Source organism: Peromyscus eremicus, chromosome 7, assembly GCF_949786415.1.
Source record: "Peromyscus eremicus chromosome 7, PerEre_H2_v1, whole genome shotgun sequence".
NCBI classification, from domain to species: Eukaryota; Metazoa; Chordata; class Mammalia; order Rodentia; family Cricetidae; genus Peromyscus; species Peromyscus eremicus.
Genome location: NC_081422.1, coordinates 49,369,294 through 49,384,931, shown reverse-complemented (window position 1 = coordinate 49,384,931; position 15,638 = coordinate 49,369,294). Strand labels below are relative to the sequence as shown.

At 42.9% G+C, this 15,638-nt stretch overlaps 1 protein-coding gene across 1 annotated transcript; it reads right to left on the bottom strand.

The window, feature by feature from the left end:
* Positions 1–810: 810 nt before the first annotated feature.
* On the bottom strand, positions 811–10,496 carry Chrna5 (cholinergic receptor nicotinic alpha 5 subunit; the record flags this gene model as incomplete). Its single annotated transcript, XM_059267914.1, has 5 exons — positions 811–1,275; positions 3,955–4,783; positions 6,459–6,568; positions 8,152–8,196; positions 10,332–10,496. Coding segments are annotated over 5 exons (1,311 nt in total), but the record flags the coding sequence as incomplete, so codon positions are not given.
* Between the last annotated feature and the right edge of the window lie 5,142 nt (positions 10,497–15,638).

Sequence of the window (15,638 nt, the reverse complement as noted above, 5' to 3'; positions counted from 1 at the left end):
TGGTGGTTTGATTAGGAATGGCTCCCATAGACTCATAGATTTAAATGTTTGACCACTAGGGAGAGGCACTATTAGGAGGTGTGGCCTTATTGGAGGAAGTGTGTCTTTGGGTGTGGGCTTTGAGGTTTCAGAAGCTCAGCCAGGCCCAGTAGTTCATTCTTTCTGCGGTCTGCTGATCCAGATATATCATTCTGAGCTACTTCTCCAGCACCATGTCTGCCTGCATGCTGCCATGCTTCCCACCATGATGATAATAGATTAAACCTCTGAATGTGTAAGCCAGCCCCAATTAAATGTTTTCCTTTATAAAAAGTTGCTGTGTGGAGCTGGAGAGATGGCTCAGCGGTTACGAGGTCTAGCTGCCCTTCCAGAGGTCCTGAGTTCAATTCTCAGCAACCACATAGAGGCTCACAATCATCAATAGTGGAATCTGATGCCCTCTTCTGGCATGAAGTCATACATGCTGATAAAGCACTCATATACATAAAATAAAGAAATCTTTAAAAAAAAGTTGCTGTGGTCATGGTGTCTCTTCATAGCAACAGAATATTAACTAAGACATTAAGTCATTATTAAAGCAAGTAATTGACTTACTTCATACAGAAGCATGACCTATTACACATCTGTGAATATAGGACAAGAAGAATTTTAAAGTATATATGTTAGCTGGGCATGGTAGAACACACCCGTAGTTCCAGCTACTCAGGAGGCTGAGACAGAAGGTTCACTTGAGTCCAGGAGTTTGGGGCCAGCCTGGGCAATTTAACAAGACCCATTCTGAAAATTCAAAACCACACAAATATGTGTTCTTCCTAAATTTGGAAAGCGTTTTAAATGGTCTTCAAATATAACTGCATTTTCCAGCACTCCAAAGGCGGACTTCATCACGGATTCCACGTTAGTAGCTTTCACCAGCGCAGCTGGACAAGGTTCTGTCGCTACTTGAAGTTCAGTTCAGACGGTTCAGTTCTAACGGACAATATTAAGCCAAGTTAGAACTTACTAATCTGTTACAGCCTATATCAAATTTTAAATAATTTCACATTTTCATAACTGTATACATTTCCTAAGAGATGCATGGTTGCTAACTAAATTCATAGTAATTTCTTGGTTTCACTTAATTGTATTTCCAATGTGAACCGGGACTATTATATTGGCCCACTTATAAATAACAGGAACAAAAAGCCCTAGAGTCCCGATGATCGAAACCAGAAGAAAAGTCCACAGAAACATCCGATCAAGAACTTGGGCTATGAATTTCCAATCTTCAACAACCTGTTGAAAAAACATTGAATACAAATATCAGAGGTGTATACTAATTTTAAGACAAAAAAAAAAGAGTTAGAGATAATCCTTTGCTGTCTTCAAAGTGTAAGTGTCCTGCGCCCAAGGTCTCTAAGATGGACTAGTATAATTTATTAAGTGCCATTCCAGTCTGAATCATTAGCTAACAAATATTCTTACCTTTTTCTTCCCCCCCTTGGTTTTTTGAGACAGGGTTTCTCTGTGTAGCTTTGCACCTTTCCTGTATCTCGCTCTGTAGACCAGGCTGGCCTCAAACTCACAGAGATCCACCTGCCTCTGCTGGGATTAAAGGTGTGCGCCACCATCGCCCGGCTATATTCTTTTTTTTTTTTTTTTTTTTTTTAAAGATTTATTTATTTATTGTGTATACAGCATATGTGACTGCAGGCCAGAAGAGGGCACCAGATCTCATTACAGGTGGTTGTGAGGCACCATGTGGTTGCTGGGAATTGAACTCAGGACCTCTGGAAGAGCAGTCGGTGCTCTTAACCTCTGAGCCATCTCTCCAGCCCCTCCCAGCTATATTCTTACCTTTTACTATTCCACTGATAGCTTACACCCTTATGATGATAATTTAATTATACTACCACCATATACTACAATCAACAAGCATTAGTTTGTTAGAAGTAAACTAGGTACAGTGGCACGAGCATGTAGTACCAGCCACTTGAAGACTGAAGCAGGAGGAGCCCAAGTTCAAGGCCACCCTGAACAACAATAGCAAAAAGCTGACTCAAAGTTGTAACCTGGACATAGTGGTATTTGCTGTAATTCCAGCATTCAGGAGGCTGAAGTAAAAGGATTGAGGGTTCAAGGCTAGCCTGAGCTACACAGTGAAACCCTGTGGGGGGAGGGATGGGGGGGATGACACGGATGGACCCCACTCAGCGTGGCAATGCATGCCTTTAATCCCAAAAGGTGAATTTCTGTGAGTTTGAAGCCAGCCTGGTCTACATAGCAAGTCAGTCCCAGGCTAGCCAGGGCTATATAGTGAGACCCTTTTTCTCAAAAAAAAAAAAAAAAAAAAAAAAAAAAAAGGAAGGAGAGAGAGAGGGAGGGAAGAGAGTAAGAGGGGGAAGGGAGAGGAAGGAACAAAGGCTGTTAGGGCAAGGGAAGCTCAGGGAGGAGTTAGAGAGAGGGAAGGAGAGAGAGAGAGAGAGAGAGAGAGAGAGAGAGAGAGAGAGAGAGAGGCCTGAATTCAGACCCCAGTAAGAAACAGTAGTAAAAGACTACTATACTATATCAGATTAAATTCATCTACTACTCACATCTGATAGAAAATGCTCCATTTAAAAAGCTTTAGAGGCCAGGCGGTGGTGGCTCATGCCTTTAATCCCAGCACTCAGGAGGCAGAGGCAGGCAGATCTCTGTGAGTTCAAGGCCAGCCTGGTCTACAGAGTGAGTTGTAGAACAGGCTCCAAAAGCTACACACAGAAACTCTGTCTCAAAAAACAAAACAAAACAAAACAAAACAAAACAAAAACAAAACAAAAGCTTTAGAAATTAGGATTTGGGAGCTGGAGAGACGGCTCAGCAGTTAGGAGTACTTATTGCTCCTGTAGGCCAGGGGTCAGTTCCCAGCACCACACAATGTCTCGCAACCATCTGTAACTCCACTTCTAGGGACTCTGAAGCCTTCTTCAGACTTCCTCAGGCACCAGGCATGCATGTGATGCACATACATGCAAAACACTCATACACATAAAATGAAATAAATAAATCTGAAAAAAAGATTAATAAAACATATTAGAACTTACATAATCTTAATAGGACTGCTAAATGTAAATTCAGTTATAAAATATTAATAGTCATAACTTTAAAATATATAATAGATATAAAGGAATGTTGTAGATTATTATTTTAAAATAATGTATTATATTTGTTACATTTGTTTATGCTGTGGAACATTTGTTTAGTGATGCAAAGATGTGTTGCATCAGTTCAGCACTATAAATTGATAAAACACATGTCCAATTTTTGCATTTCAAGTATCAATTAACCTTTACAAGCCAACGAAACTTATTTTTCTGTAAGGCTTTAAAGAAACTGTGTTTTAAGCACATTAGGTACTATTACTGCTTCGCATGAAAACCTTGAAGTATAAACGTAACACATGAGAACACCTAACTCCTTTTCTTTATTTTTATGTTTTTTTATTTCATTTGCTTTTTATGAGACATAGTCTCACTATGTAGTCCAGGCTGACCTTGAACTTACTAAGTGACTCAAGAGAGACTTTCTCAATCCTCCTGCCTCAGCCCCGTGAATGGCAGGATTATAGATAGGCATCTTGCTCCTTTTAATTTTACTAATATTCTTTTGTAAATGAGCCACAAAAAGATGTTTTTCTAGAAAAGTACTTTGGCTGTACTTACAATGCCTACAACAGGCTCATCCTTCAAAAAGTAATTAACTTTTGATAAATTATAATGCCAAAATTCAGAAACTAAGTTTCTGAAGATAAATCTAAATCAGCAAATCATTCTGGAGCCAAAATCTATGACAATATTACTATCCCTTCAAATGTGTACTGCTAAATTTTCTTCAGAGTCATTCAAGACGCTCTGGGGAAACGGAAAGGTGAGGTTTGTGTAGACGCCCCATTTTGCAGGGGTTTGCAGGGAAATCAATTCAGTACTCGCCACGGACCTCGAGGACGTCATTCTCCTTCATGACATGCCTGGTGATGTAGCGGATACAGTCGAGGGCAGCTTCCAAAGTGTTCCTAGATTTAGGTCCTCTACCGTTCTCTGTTTCTTCTCTCTGAGTGAAGTACCTGTCTACGTGACTTCTCATGCAAAGCAGTTTGGGAAGCTTGTGAAGAAATATCTTACGAACCCAAGGTGCCATAGCACTGTGTGTTGAGGAAGAGCGGTGGTGGATGTTGATGGCAAAGACGGTCACCATAATGGACAGTGTCACGAAAATCATGGTAAATACCAAGTACTCTCCAATCAGAGGTATGACTTTGGAAGACGAGGGTATGATCTCTTCAATAACCAGAAGGAAGACAGTCAGAGAGACAAGGACTGAAGTGCATAGGCTGATCTTTTCCCCTTCATTTGAAGGGAGATAGAAGACAACCACAGTCAGAAATGAGAGCCCGATGCAGGGTATGATAAGAAAGAGGGTATAAAAGAGTGGCAGCCGCTTAATCACGAAAGAGTACGTGACGTACGGGTACCAGCAGCAGCTGTCCGTTCTGTTTCCTTTGCTTCCCATTGCACTCATGATTTCCCACTCCCCATTGTCAAAGAAGTCCGTCCTGTCCACATCTTGGTCCTCCAGGATTATATCAACCTGGGATCCATCATATGTCCAAGAGCCGAATTTCATGGAACAATTCTGGAGATCAAATGGGAAAAAGGTGACATCTATGGTACAGGAACTTTTGTAGTTTGCTGGTTGCGTCCAGGTGACTGTGCCATTGTATCTGACAATTGTTTTTGTACTGGCTCCTTCGAAACGCCCATCTGCACTAAAAGAAACACACCATAATTAAACAACCCGAAGTTAAACAACCCAAGCCCACATTTTATAAGCCCAATAGAAAAGGAACCTACGAGTAACAGCATGAAATAAGTTTGAAATTACTGTCTGCCCAAATGCCTGCTCCACCCACGGGGCCTGCTTTCTGGACATCTTCCTGACATGTCTGATTCCGCTGGAACTGAACCTACTCTCCCCTTTGTATTGGGAGATGGGCAAATCCATGTTTCTCAAAATGTTGAGATTTTTGTAGTTGAAAAGACCTCACTTGACATACACATAGAATCAGGCTGTTTATATACTATGCATGCAAAGAGGCAGAGCCTAAATCTATATCCCCAGACTTCCTCCTCCACCAAAACAGTAGATGCTTTCTACCCTAAGAGGAAAAGAGTATTTGCACCAGGCAAGGTACACCTGGACCCTCCTGTGCTGGAGAGGTTCAGCTGCAGGTGGAAGCTCCAGCACCCGAATCCTCCACAGCATACCTGCTCTATATCTTCAGGTTCGTGTGGGTTTTTGCACGGTCCTGCATAATCTAATGTCTAGTATAAAAACGTTTTCAGTTACGGAGAGCAGCCGATGCTTAGGGAGCTGCCTCATGCTACCTTTCAAGCTTTCTCCATCCTTCCATATTGAGGAACACGGAAGTATAGGTTTCAAAAGATCATTTTTGCACAGCATTTGCTCTGTCCCCATGCCAAAGCCTTTGTGCAAATAGGATAGCATGCTTTCAGTTACCGAGAGGAAGGTGATGCGCAGGGAGCTGCCTCCTGTTCCCTTACAAGTTTTCTTTATTCTTCCGTATAGGCACACGGAAGTAAAAGGTCTCAAAAGATCGTTTTTTGCATAGCATTTGCTCTAAAAGCCTTTGTGCGAATAAGAGAGGGAGCTTTAGCATACATGCAAACTCTGACATTTACTCTGACATGGCCCTAGGCCGGGAAAATGCAGCTGGTGCTGACAATTACCCTCCCAACACACCTAGACAGACTGCCTGTACCCGAGTTAAAAATCAACCCCAAACTCCTCACCAGGGGAAGATGGCAATACTGTGCTGTCATGACAGCATATTTAGAAAATATTAGAAGACGGCACTGAACATAAACTGTAACCCCAACTAAAACACAAGTCCCCCCAAACGTGGAAGTCTGACTGGAGTAAGGGAATAAATGGGGATGTCCTAGTGTCTTGGGGTGAAACCTTACTCTGCCACATGAGAGCTTTGCCATCATAGCAAAGTGTAACTACGTTAGGTCCATGTAAGATGGGCAGCACACCCAGCATATAAGACTGCTGTGAACACACTGCCAAACACATAAAGGTTTTCTGTAAATGTAAGTTAATCACAAGCATGATCTCTCTCCCCACTCTTCCTTAGTCCTTTCTGTTTGCCAAGTCCTTTTTTTCTTATTTCAGAAATCAGATACCATTTTTATTATTAAAACACACACACACACACACACACACACACACACACACACACACACACACCAAAAAAAGACAAAGGATCCACAGCACTCATGAAACAAATAAGCACAAATTCAAGTCATTTGATTTCATAGCTAAACAATTTGCAGATGAGAGGGAAAAAATTACTAGTGCCTAGTAGCAATACAAGTTTTCTTTTGGAAACGTAAAGTAATATTTAAAATATAACTTACTTATCAAACAAAACGATGTCTGGGATCCACAGAGAGTCTGAAGGAACACGTATAATTTTTATTCCACCATAGTCATCAGGATTCCATCTTAATTTTACATCTATCCATTCCTTTAAAATGAGAAATTCACCTCCATTTCAATCAATAAATAATAAAATAAGTTAAAACTATGCTTTTTTAAAATCATACCCAGAACTTTTAGACACGAATCATTTCTGCCCCTAATTCATTCAGAAAACCTTCTCAACTAATATCCTGCCCCTCTGTGCAGTGGCTCCAGCTGTGGTTCTGATGAGGCACAGGCGAGAGGAACCATACCGATGCATTCATGGTTCTCTACTTGGCAGGTTATAACCAGAGACAGAGAAAGAGTAAACAATGGAAAACACTCAATGGCAGCTGGAGACATACGTATGACGGTCCAGAATTAAAAAGCCCTCATGTAAAAGGCACTCTGTACATTAAAATAACTCATTACAGAGGGATAACTAGGGAATAAGAGGGGCACTGGAAGAGGAAGGTGATAACATAAGGAATGAAGGACATGGTCAATGCATGGTGTATGGATGGATGAAAATATCACAGTAACTCCCAATAATGTGTACAGGTAGCACGTTAATAATTATAATAATAACTAGCTGCATTCCTGTCCATTCCTGTTGCACTCAAATAAAAAGCCAAAATCTTGGGGCTAGACAGACGGCTCAGTGGTTAAGAGCACTTGAAACTTCTGTAGACCAGAGTCCAGTTCCCAGCATCCACAGGGCAGCTCACAACACTCTGTAATGCCAGTTCCTGGTGATACAATGCCCTCTTCTGGCCTCCGTGGGCATTTCATGTACATGTGTACTTACCCGCATGCAGACTGAACACTCATACATAAAAATAAATAAATCTTTTTTAAAAAAGAACTAAACAATAAAAAGTAAAAGTCCAAATCCCTGCAGGGTCTGATAAGCTACTATTCTACTGGCTTCTCGTTGCTCCCTTGACCCCATCTCCAACCCCTCCCCATGGCTCACACACCTTTAGCCACATTAGTTTCCTTACTAGACACAATCCAGCCTCTGGACCTTTTACTTGCTGGTCCTCTATCCAGAGCACGCTTGCCCCCAAGTGCCCATAAGGCTTGCCCCATCCCCCCAGAGACTTTGTACGAGCTTTGTCTTTCCAGCCACGCTTTTCTGAGGTTTGTTCAGGTGTTTTGTTTGGTTGGTTTTTCTTTTTGTTTACAAGTACAGTCCCCAACGCTCTCCCCATCCTCTCTCCTAATATGGTCCCCTCTCAGACTGTCAGTCTCTAAGGTGCTGTGAAACATGACCATTCATTCTCTCCCCTCTCGAATGCAGTGCCTGGAGACCGAGTTCTGTCTGTTCTATTCACTGCAGTTTCCCCGGTGCTTGGCACGTATCAGACCCACAGAAAACACCCACTGAAGCCAGGTATAGTGGCAGACATCTGTGATTCCAGAGCTTGGGAGGATGAAGATAAAGACCGAGGAAGTTAAGGTCAGCCTGGCTACATAATACAGACACATACATACATACACGTACAATGAGTACAATAACTGCACCTGTTCTCATCTTGTACAACCCGACAGTCCACAGAACCCACATATGTTCTTTTGCTGTGGGGCCTATAATAAAGAGTGCTGCCCGCTGCTAGCTGGGCACCTGCCGAATGGTATACACACCTGTTTCAACCAGACGTTTGTCGTCATTAGCTGGTTTTTCTCATCCTGTTAAAGAAAAAAAAAAAAAGGCAGGTTGGTTCTTCTGTTACACAGCAGTTACAAATTCTTTAAGAATCTGTGTGTCATGGCGGTTGCTGACTGGGTGTCACCGCTAAGCCAGAGTTCTAACTCAAAAAAGGGCAGCTTTCTTCCCCTTTCTATTTCTTCTTTGAACATCAGCCGAAACCCCAAGTATGTTCTCCCTGACACTCTGGCTTCCTCAGTTTTTCTGAAGACCCCACCCACTTTCTATAGCTCCTCAGTCTTCCACTGCTGACCCTAACTCAAAGGAGTGGTTCTCGGCTCCCTCCTTCCTGCACCTGCTGAGATTTACAGCCCACTGCCCTGTTCATATTCTCTCTCTCTCTCTCTCTCTCTCTCTCTCTCTCTCTCTCTCTCTCTCTCTCTCTCTCTCTTTCTCTCTCTCTGTGTGTGTGTGTCTGTCTGTCTGTCTGTCTCTGTCTTTCTCTCTCTAATAATATGGTCCTTAAGCTTAAAAAATTATACATTTCAATACAAATGCTCCTCTCTGTATGGAACGGACACCCTGCTAATTGAGCTGACTCTCTAGAAAACAAGATTAATCTCATATTATTCCTCTAAACATTCTGTAGTTCAGATAAACTACCTCAAAGCATACCACTGGTGATTCTGTTTAGTTTGCATTTCCTCAGAATTAAGAGGCTCTGAAATAGGAGAACAGCAGTATTCACTTCGCCCTAAAGGGTGTGAAGGCGTATGCTATGTACTCAGCATGCCTTTCTTTTCTTTTTTTTTTTTTTTTTTTTTTGGTTTTTCGAGACAGGGTTTCTCTGTGTAGCTTTGCGCCTTTCCTGGGACTCACTTGGTAGCCCAGGCTGGCCTCGAACTCACAGAGATCCGCCTGGCTCTGCCTCTCGAGTGCTGGGATTAAAGGCGTGCGCCACCACCGCCCGGCTAGCATGCCTTTCTTAAAGGACGGAGAAATTCAGACATTTGTGTACAAACATATCATCATTAGAAGAAACTAGATATTTTCTGCCAATAGAAATATGAATAAATTATATAAGGATTTTAATGTAGCTAGGGAGAAAAGCAGTCAGCAAAATCATACTGAAAACACATTCCAGGGGCTAGAGAGTTGGCTCAGTGGTTAAGAGCACTTGTTCTTGCAAAGGACCCAGGTTCGATTCCCAGCACCCACATGGAGGCTTACCACTTCCGTAGGCACCAGCCAGGCATGTGGTACACAGACATACATGCAGGTAAAGCACTCATACACACAAAATAAAATAAATCTAAAAAACAAAACAAAACAAAACCCCCACACAATCCAAGTTTGTAAAAGAGGCACAAGGGAAAAAATGGCCAGAAATACAACAAATTGGGCTTTTTGTTTTTATACAGGGTCTCAGTAGCCCAGGCTGGCCTCAAACTCTCTCTGTTGCAGGAGATAACCTAGAACTCCTGATTCTCCTGCTTGTATTCCCACATGCTGGGATTATAGGTGTACATCTCCCCCCATCTCAGCAATCAATTGTTAACATCAGTCATCTACAGACAGCAGAATTAGAATCACTTCTTATTTTATATGTACTTATTTTTTACACTTTAAAAATTCTCTACAAAATCATGCATTACTTCTGTAATCATAAAATAAATGGATGCTCATGTTATTTTTCATATGTGAAAATATTTGATTGCTATCCTAAAAATAATTATTGGCATGATCAGAACAAGAAGAAATTAGCTGTATAAGTGTGACTTTCCCTGCTTCAACTTGATATGCCATGCTTTGAATCCCATAGGAGGCCTGCCCCTTTCTGAATGAAGATGGAGGAGGAGTAGATGGCAGGGGGTGGGGGGTGGGGGGATGGGGGGTGGGGGGTGTAGGAAGGAGGTGGGGGAGGGAACGGGAAGAGAGGAGGGAGGGGAAACTGTGGTTGGTATGTAAAATAAATGAAAAAAATGTAATAAAAAAGTGTGACTTTCTTAGGGTAAACACTGAGAATCAAGAAATTCTCCCTAGGCCCGGTGGTGGTAGCACACACCTTTAATCCCAGACCTCGGGAGGCAAAGACGGGCCTGACATGAGCCTGGGAAGAAACTGACCTTACCAAAAATAGATGTGAAATGGAACATGTAATGGCATGCACACTTACCACATCCACTAACTGAGATATTGCAAGGCCAAACTTGATTTTTATTTTGTCACTCAGGTGTTCCACAGGACGAACCCACCTTTCATAATCTTCAAATAAATCCTTAAACAAACGGTCTTCGTGCTTTGCAGCGGAGGATAGTTCAGGCAATCCTGCATAACAAGTTTTAAGAAATTACTATGCTAGTATACTGGGCTGCTCTCCCCCCAACACCTATACTTTGAGAAAGTGATCCAATTAAAATTTAAGTTATTATTGTTTTAGGTTGGTTTGTTTGTAACAGGATATCATATAGCCCAGGCTACCCTTGAATTTCCTATGTAACCAGGTATAGCCTTCAACTCCTGATCCTCCTGCCTCCACCTCCCAAGTACTGGAATTATAGGCATCCACCAGTGCATCCATCCAGCTAATTTTTAAGATTTATTTTTATTTTAAATTGGGGGCAGGGGTATGTGCACCCCATGAACACAGGTGTTCAAAGAGGTCAAAGGTGTTCAATTTCTCCTGGAGCTGGAGTTATAGGCCATTGTGAGTTGCTTGATCTGGGTGCTAAGATTTGAACTCAGGTCTTCTGCAAGAACAGTATGTGCTCTTAATGGATGAACCATCTCTCCAGTCCCCTAATTCGGCTTTTAAAATGAAATATTAATACAAACACTATGGTCAAATTAGACACACTCTGGTTCAGCTATAATTCTTAGTTAAATCAGATTACTCACTATAGAAATATGCTGAATTTTTTAATAAACATTCAGTACTTAATACAGAGCAACTTAACACTTAAATACCAAGAGCTGTGGGGTGTTTTTTGCGGCAGACTGCAGGAATTGGAATGTAGCTTTGGGTTCAACCCCTCGTACTGCCAAAACAAAAAGTAAAGGCTTCTTAATTGTCAGGGCTGTATGCAGGGGTTGATAGCAAAATTCTAGAAAACAAACATACTTAATAAAGTCTAACTTTACTTCACAAAAAGAAAATAAAGATACTGAAGTAAGATTCATGTATTAACTAGAACTATAAAGACACGTACTTTAATTGGCATAGTTTTATATACAAAATACTGAGTGAATTATATAGATTCATATTGCTATGTATTTGTATAAAACTACTTTAGGCCCTGAGCCTTAAGGAGGCTCAACAGCGCTAGAATGTCTATCTATTTATAGAGAGAATCCCACAAGATCATTCCCAAGCGTGTAATCATAATCTGCCCCGCCGGTCTTTCCAGCACAGTGAGTGGGTCCATCACCTGTCTGGTTCTGTAGTCTCAAAACTATGAGTTACACTTGACACCACTGTACATAATCCACCAGCATGCTGTTGACCCGAGAAATTCTCAAATGCATGTATTTTCTAACCTTCTCTGCTGTCACAAGCTATCTCAATCTCTCCCCAGGAACTAGAAAAAAAAAATCTACTGCTAAAAGTAGTCTCCAGGGGCTGGAGAGGTGACTCAGCTGTTAAGAGCACTTGTTGCTCTTGCAGAGGACCTGGGTTAGGTTCTCAGCACCCATATGGTGGCTCACTGCCATCCGTAACTCCAATTTCAGAGGATCCTATGCCTCTTCTAACTTCCCAGGACACCAGGCACACGTGGTACATATACATACATGCAAACAAAACACTCATAAACACAAAAATAAATCTAAAAATAACCAAACTGGTCTCTAACTGTTACAGATTGACGGGACCTCCCCATACCCTGGGGCACTGAGCGGCATTAAGTGCTGTTCAAATCAGTTACCACTGTTAGTTAATGATAAGGTCTTTAACCATATATCGTAAGCATCCCTTCAGCTTATCATTATCTAATTAAATAAGCACACATTGGGGCACGGGGACATCTGAGGGCCTAATTAGCACCTCTTGGACTCTGCTTTGATTCTCTGGATGTCTTCAACAAAACTGCTAGGACTGACAGCTAACCATTGCCCTGAACACTCTACAGATAAAAGCTGTAGGGTGACTGCCGCTGATTACTCTGGCTCCTGACGGGACAACCTCGGGGTTATTTGAAACAATGTGTACCAGACTTTTTGTTTCCATAAGCCTCAGTGAACTCCAGACCACCCTGCAACCACTTCCACTTTGGCCGGAAGGGGAGAACTCCCACTGTTGGAGGAGGCACTTCTGTGACTGTTGAGACGGCCTGGGAGGGAAAGGCACGCGCTGCCAAGCACAATGACCTGAGCTCCACTTGCATGGTCCTGCATGGAGGTGGAAGAAGACAGACAGACTCCCGAAAGTTGTCCTCCTGAGCAGCCTCCACAAGCATCCCAAACAGTATCCCTGGAAGCAGGCACCCTGAACGGTCCCAGCAGAGGCAGAGCTGGGGCAGCTGAGCTGGGGCAGCCAAACAGATCAAGAATGGCCAGGGAAGGAAAAAGACGGGCAGGAACAGAAATAACAAGAGAATAGAAAGCTGAAACGAAGAACACAGGCTGTAAGGGGTCAGAGAGGAGGACCTGCAGGCTCTGGTGGACAGAAGAGGTCCAGGGAGCTGTTAAGTCTTCAGAGCTAAAGGTCTCACAGCCTCTAGGCTGAGAGCTGTAACCATGGCCACTGCCAAGGGCCAGGAGTTCTGATACTTGAAGCCTGAAGGGCGTCACACTAGAGGATGGCACTTGACTACTGCTGTCCCACACTGCCAGAGCAAAAGCTGCTGGATACCAGCATCTGAGGACCCTCTGTGCCTCCACCTGGAGGCTGCTATCCAGGTGGAGACGAGAACCATTGGCCAGCTGAGCTGTGACAGAGCGGTCTTTGCAGTAAGTACCGCACCTGCTCACCACGGCCTGGTTCTCTGCAGAGACCAGGCAATCTTTTTAAACACGGACTGACTGATGTGACACATTGGCCTAACAGCCTTCCCCAGCTTTTCAAGGGTCTGTCCTTGGCCCCTGCTGGCACTGTTCTCCTTGGTTCCAACTGTCCCAGAGGACTGGCTTCTGCCACACTCATTCCCATCTATGAGGCCGCTGCCCTCCCCTCCCCGGCCCTGGCTAAGTCACTCATTCTTCAGATCTCAGCCTCAAACCCTCTTTCCTGCTCCAGCGCACACTGGGGTCCTCTTTCTTACTGTTCCTCATGTTTACTGCGGCTCTGCAGACACTGCGTGTGGATGACAAAGTCTGTCTTCTTCACTGGCTTTCTCGTCACTCTTTCTAACACTTAGCAACCAAGAGACGAACAGTAGCCCTTCAGTGAATAAATGTAGAGATGAATAAGTGGGTCTGTATTCACCTACTGCCACATGCTAATCCTCATTTTTCTCGAATGATGTAGAATGTTATCTTTGGCTATGGAACAACCGGCACGAGAGCTACTTCCTTTTTCTCTGAAGTTCACCAGGACTCATTAGAGACCCTGTCCTACTCAGGTTTGAATGTAAAGAGCAACATAACACAGTCAATAAGGGTCCGAGATTTGAGAACAGCATAGTGGCACGGATCTGTAGTCTCATACTCAAGTGCAGTGGTTCTCAGCCTTCCTAATGCTGTGACCCTTTAATACAGTTCCTCATGTTGTGGTGACCCCAGCCATAAAATTATTCTCGCTGCTACTGTTATGAATGTAAACATCTGATAGGCAACCCCTGTGAAAGGGTCATTTGATCCCCAAAGAGTCAAGACCCACAGGTTGAGAACTACTGCCCAAGAGGCTGAGACAGGAGGATCACCTGAGCCCAAGAGTTTAAGGCCATCAAGACCTCATCTCAAAAACCAAACTTGGAATTCTAAAATGTTCAGGCTAGATCCCATTCTGGTTCCTAATATTTACAATGTGACTTCAAGGCAAGTTAACCTAACCTGTTTTGCATATTGGTCTCTACACCCATGAAAACAGGAATAGAACAGTAGTACCCACCTTAAAAGGCTATTGAGAAGGCTATAAGTGTGTGTGTGTGTGTGTGTAAGAGCCTACACCAGCTCACTCTTACTCCACAAACAATCGCTACAGTAGGGGAAAGCTATAGGCCACCATAGGCAATCACACAAAACCATGGCAGTGAAAGCAAGCCTCCCTTGCAGAGCCTCTCGAAGCCTACCAATACCCAACAGAGATGGCCACCAGGCAGCCCAGGGCAACAGAACTTTGCAAAAATGCAGAGGAAGAATGTGTCTGTGGCACAAGGCACTCTCAACGTACGATGACAGAGCTTTCTCCAAGTCTCTTAGTTGGGGGTGGTTGTTTGGGGGGGGGGTTGTTTTATTTTGTTTTGTTTTAAATTCTGAGTCCCTGTCTTACTCTGTAACCTAGGCTAGCATCCAATTCTTGCTCTTGTTGACTCTACTTCCTGAGTGCTGGGGTTATAGGTATGTGCTACCAAAGCCTCTATTCACTAAAGCTAATAAGTATATTATCAGTGTACTAATCACTCATAAATCACATATCCCAGAAAAGAACAGGGAACCAAGTAGTTAAACAGACTAGGAGAAGAACAGAAACATTTCATGGGACAATTCTCCTAAAGTTTTAAAATAACAACAAAAGAAAAACTAAGCTCAACAGCTAACATGTGGAAATACATGTATCATTAACACCTTGAAAGATTTATATTTTTGTTTTACACAATCAGTTTTAACTCTGCACATCAACTGTCTCAAGTTTGAAGAACTGGAATAATGGCGTTTAAATTTTTTCATAAAACCAGGGATGGTGGCCCCTGTATGTAATCGTAGCACTTGGTAGCTAAGGTGGGAATATCAAGACTTCCAGTCCAGCACAGGCTACATAGCAAGTCCAAGGTCAACCTGGGCCGTCTAAAAACAAAAGTCAAAGTCACGCATTTTAGTAAAACTAGATTTATTTTCAAAGAAATAATCTTGCTCCCTAATTTTACTATGGTAAAGAAGACAGAACACAGAACTGCAGAGCTGAAAGCCTTCATTGAATGCTTGGAATTCCTCCAAGGCTTTGACTTCTGCATTTACAATTTCTAATCTATATAAAATAGGACTATCTCACTGGCAAATTTAATAGTTAATCATGTACGGCAAGAGCTCTGAATCCATTGTACTAGACCTTCCCTCCCCTTCAGGCTTGTCCTCCAGAGACTTGAGCCTCAGGCCTGCCACCTGCCAGGCAAGTGTCTGTCTACCACCGAGCCACACCCTCAGCCCTCCTCTTGCTTCCTAAGACAGGCTCTCAGTGAGGTACTCTGGCTGAGCCTTAACTCACTCTGTAGCCCAGGCAGACCCCAAAACTGTGACCTTTTCTACCTAAGTTTCTCATATGGCTGATACTACAGGCCTGGGCTAGTTAGGACAGACTACACAGAACCAATTTTTGTATGTTTTAATT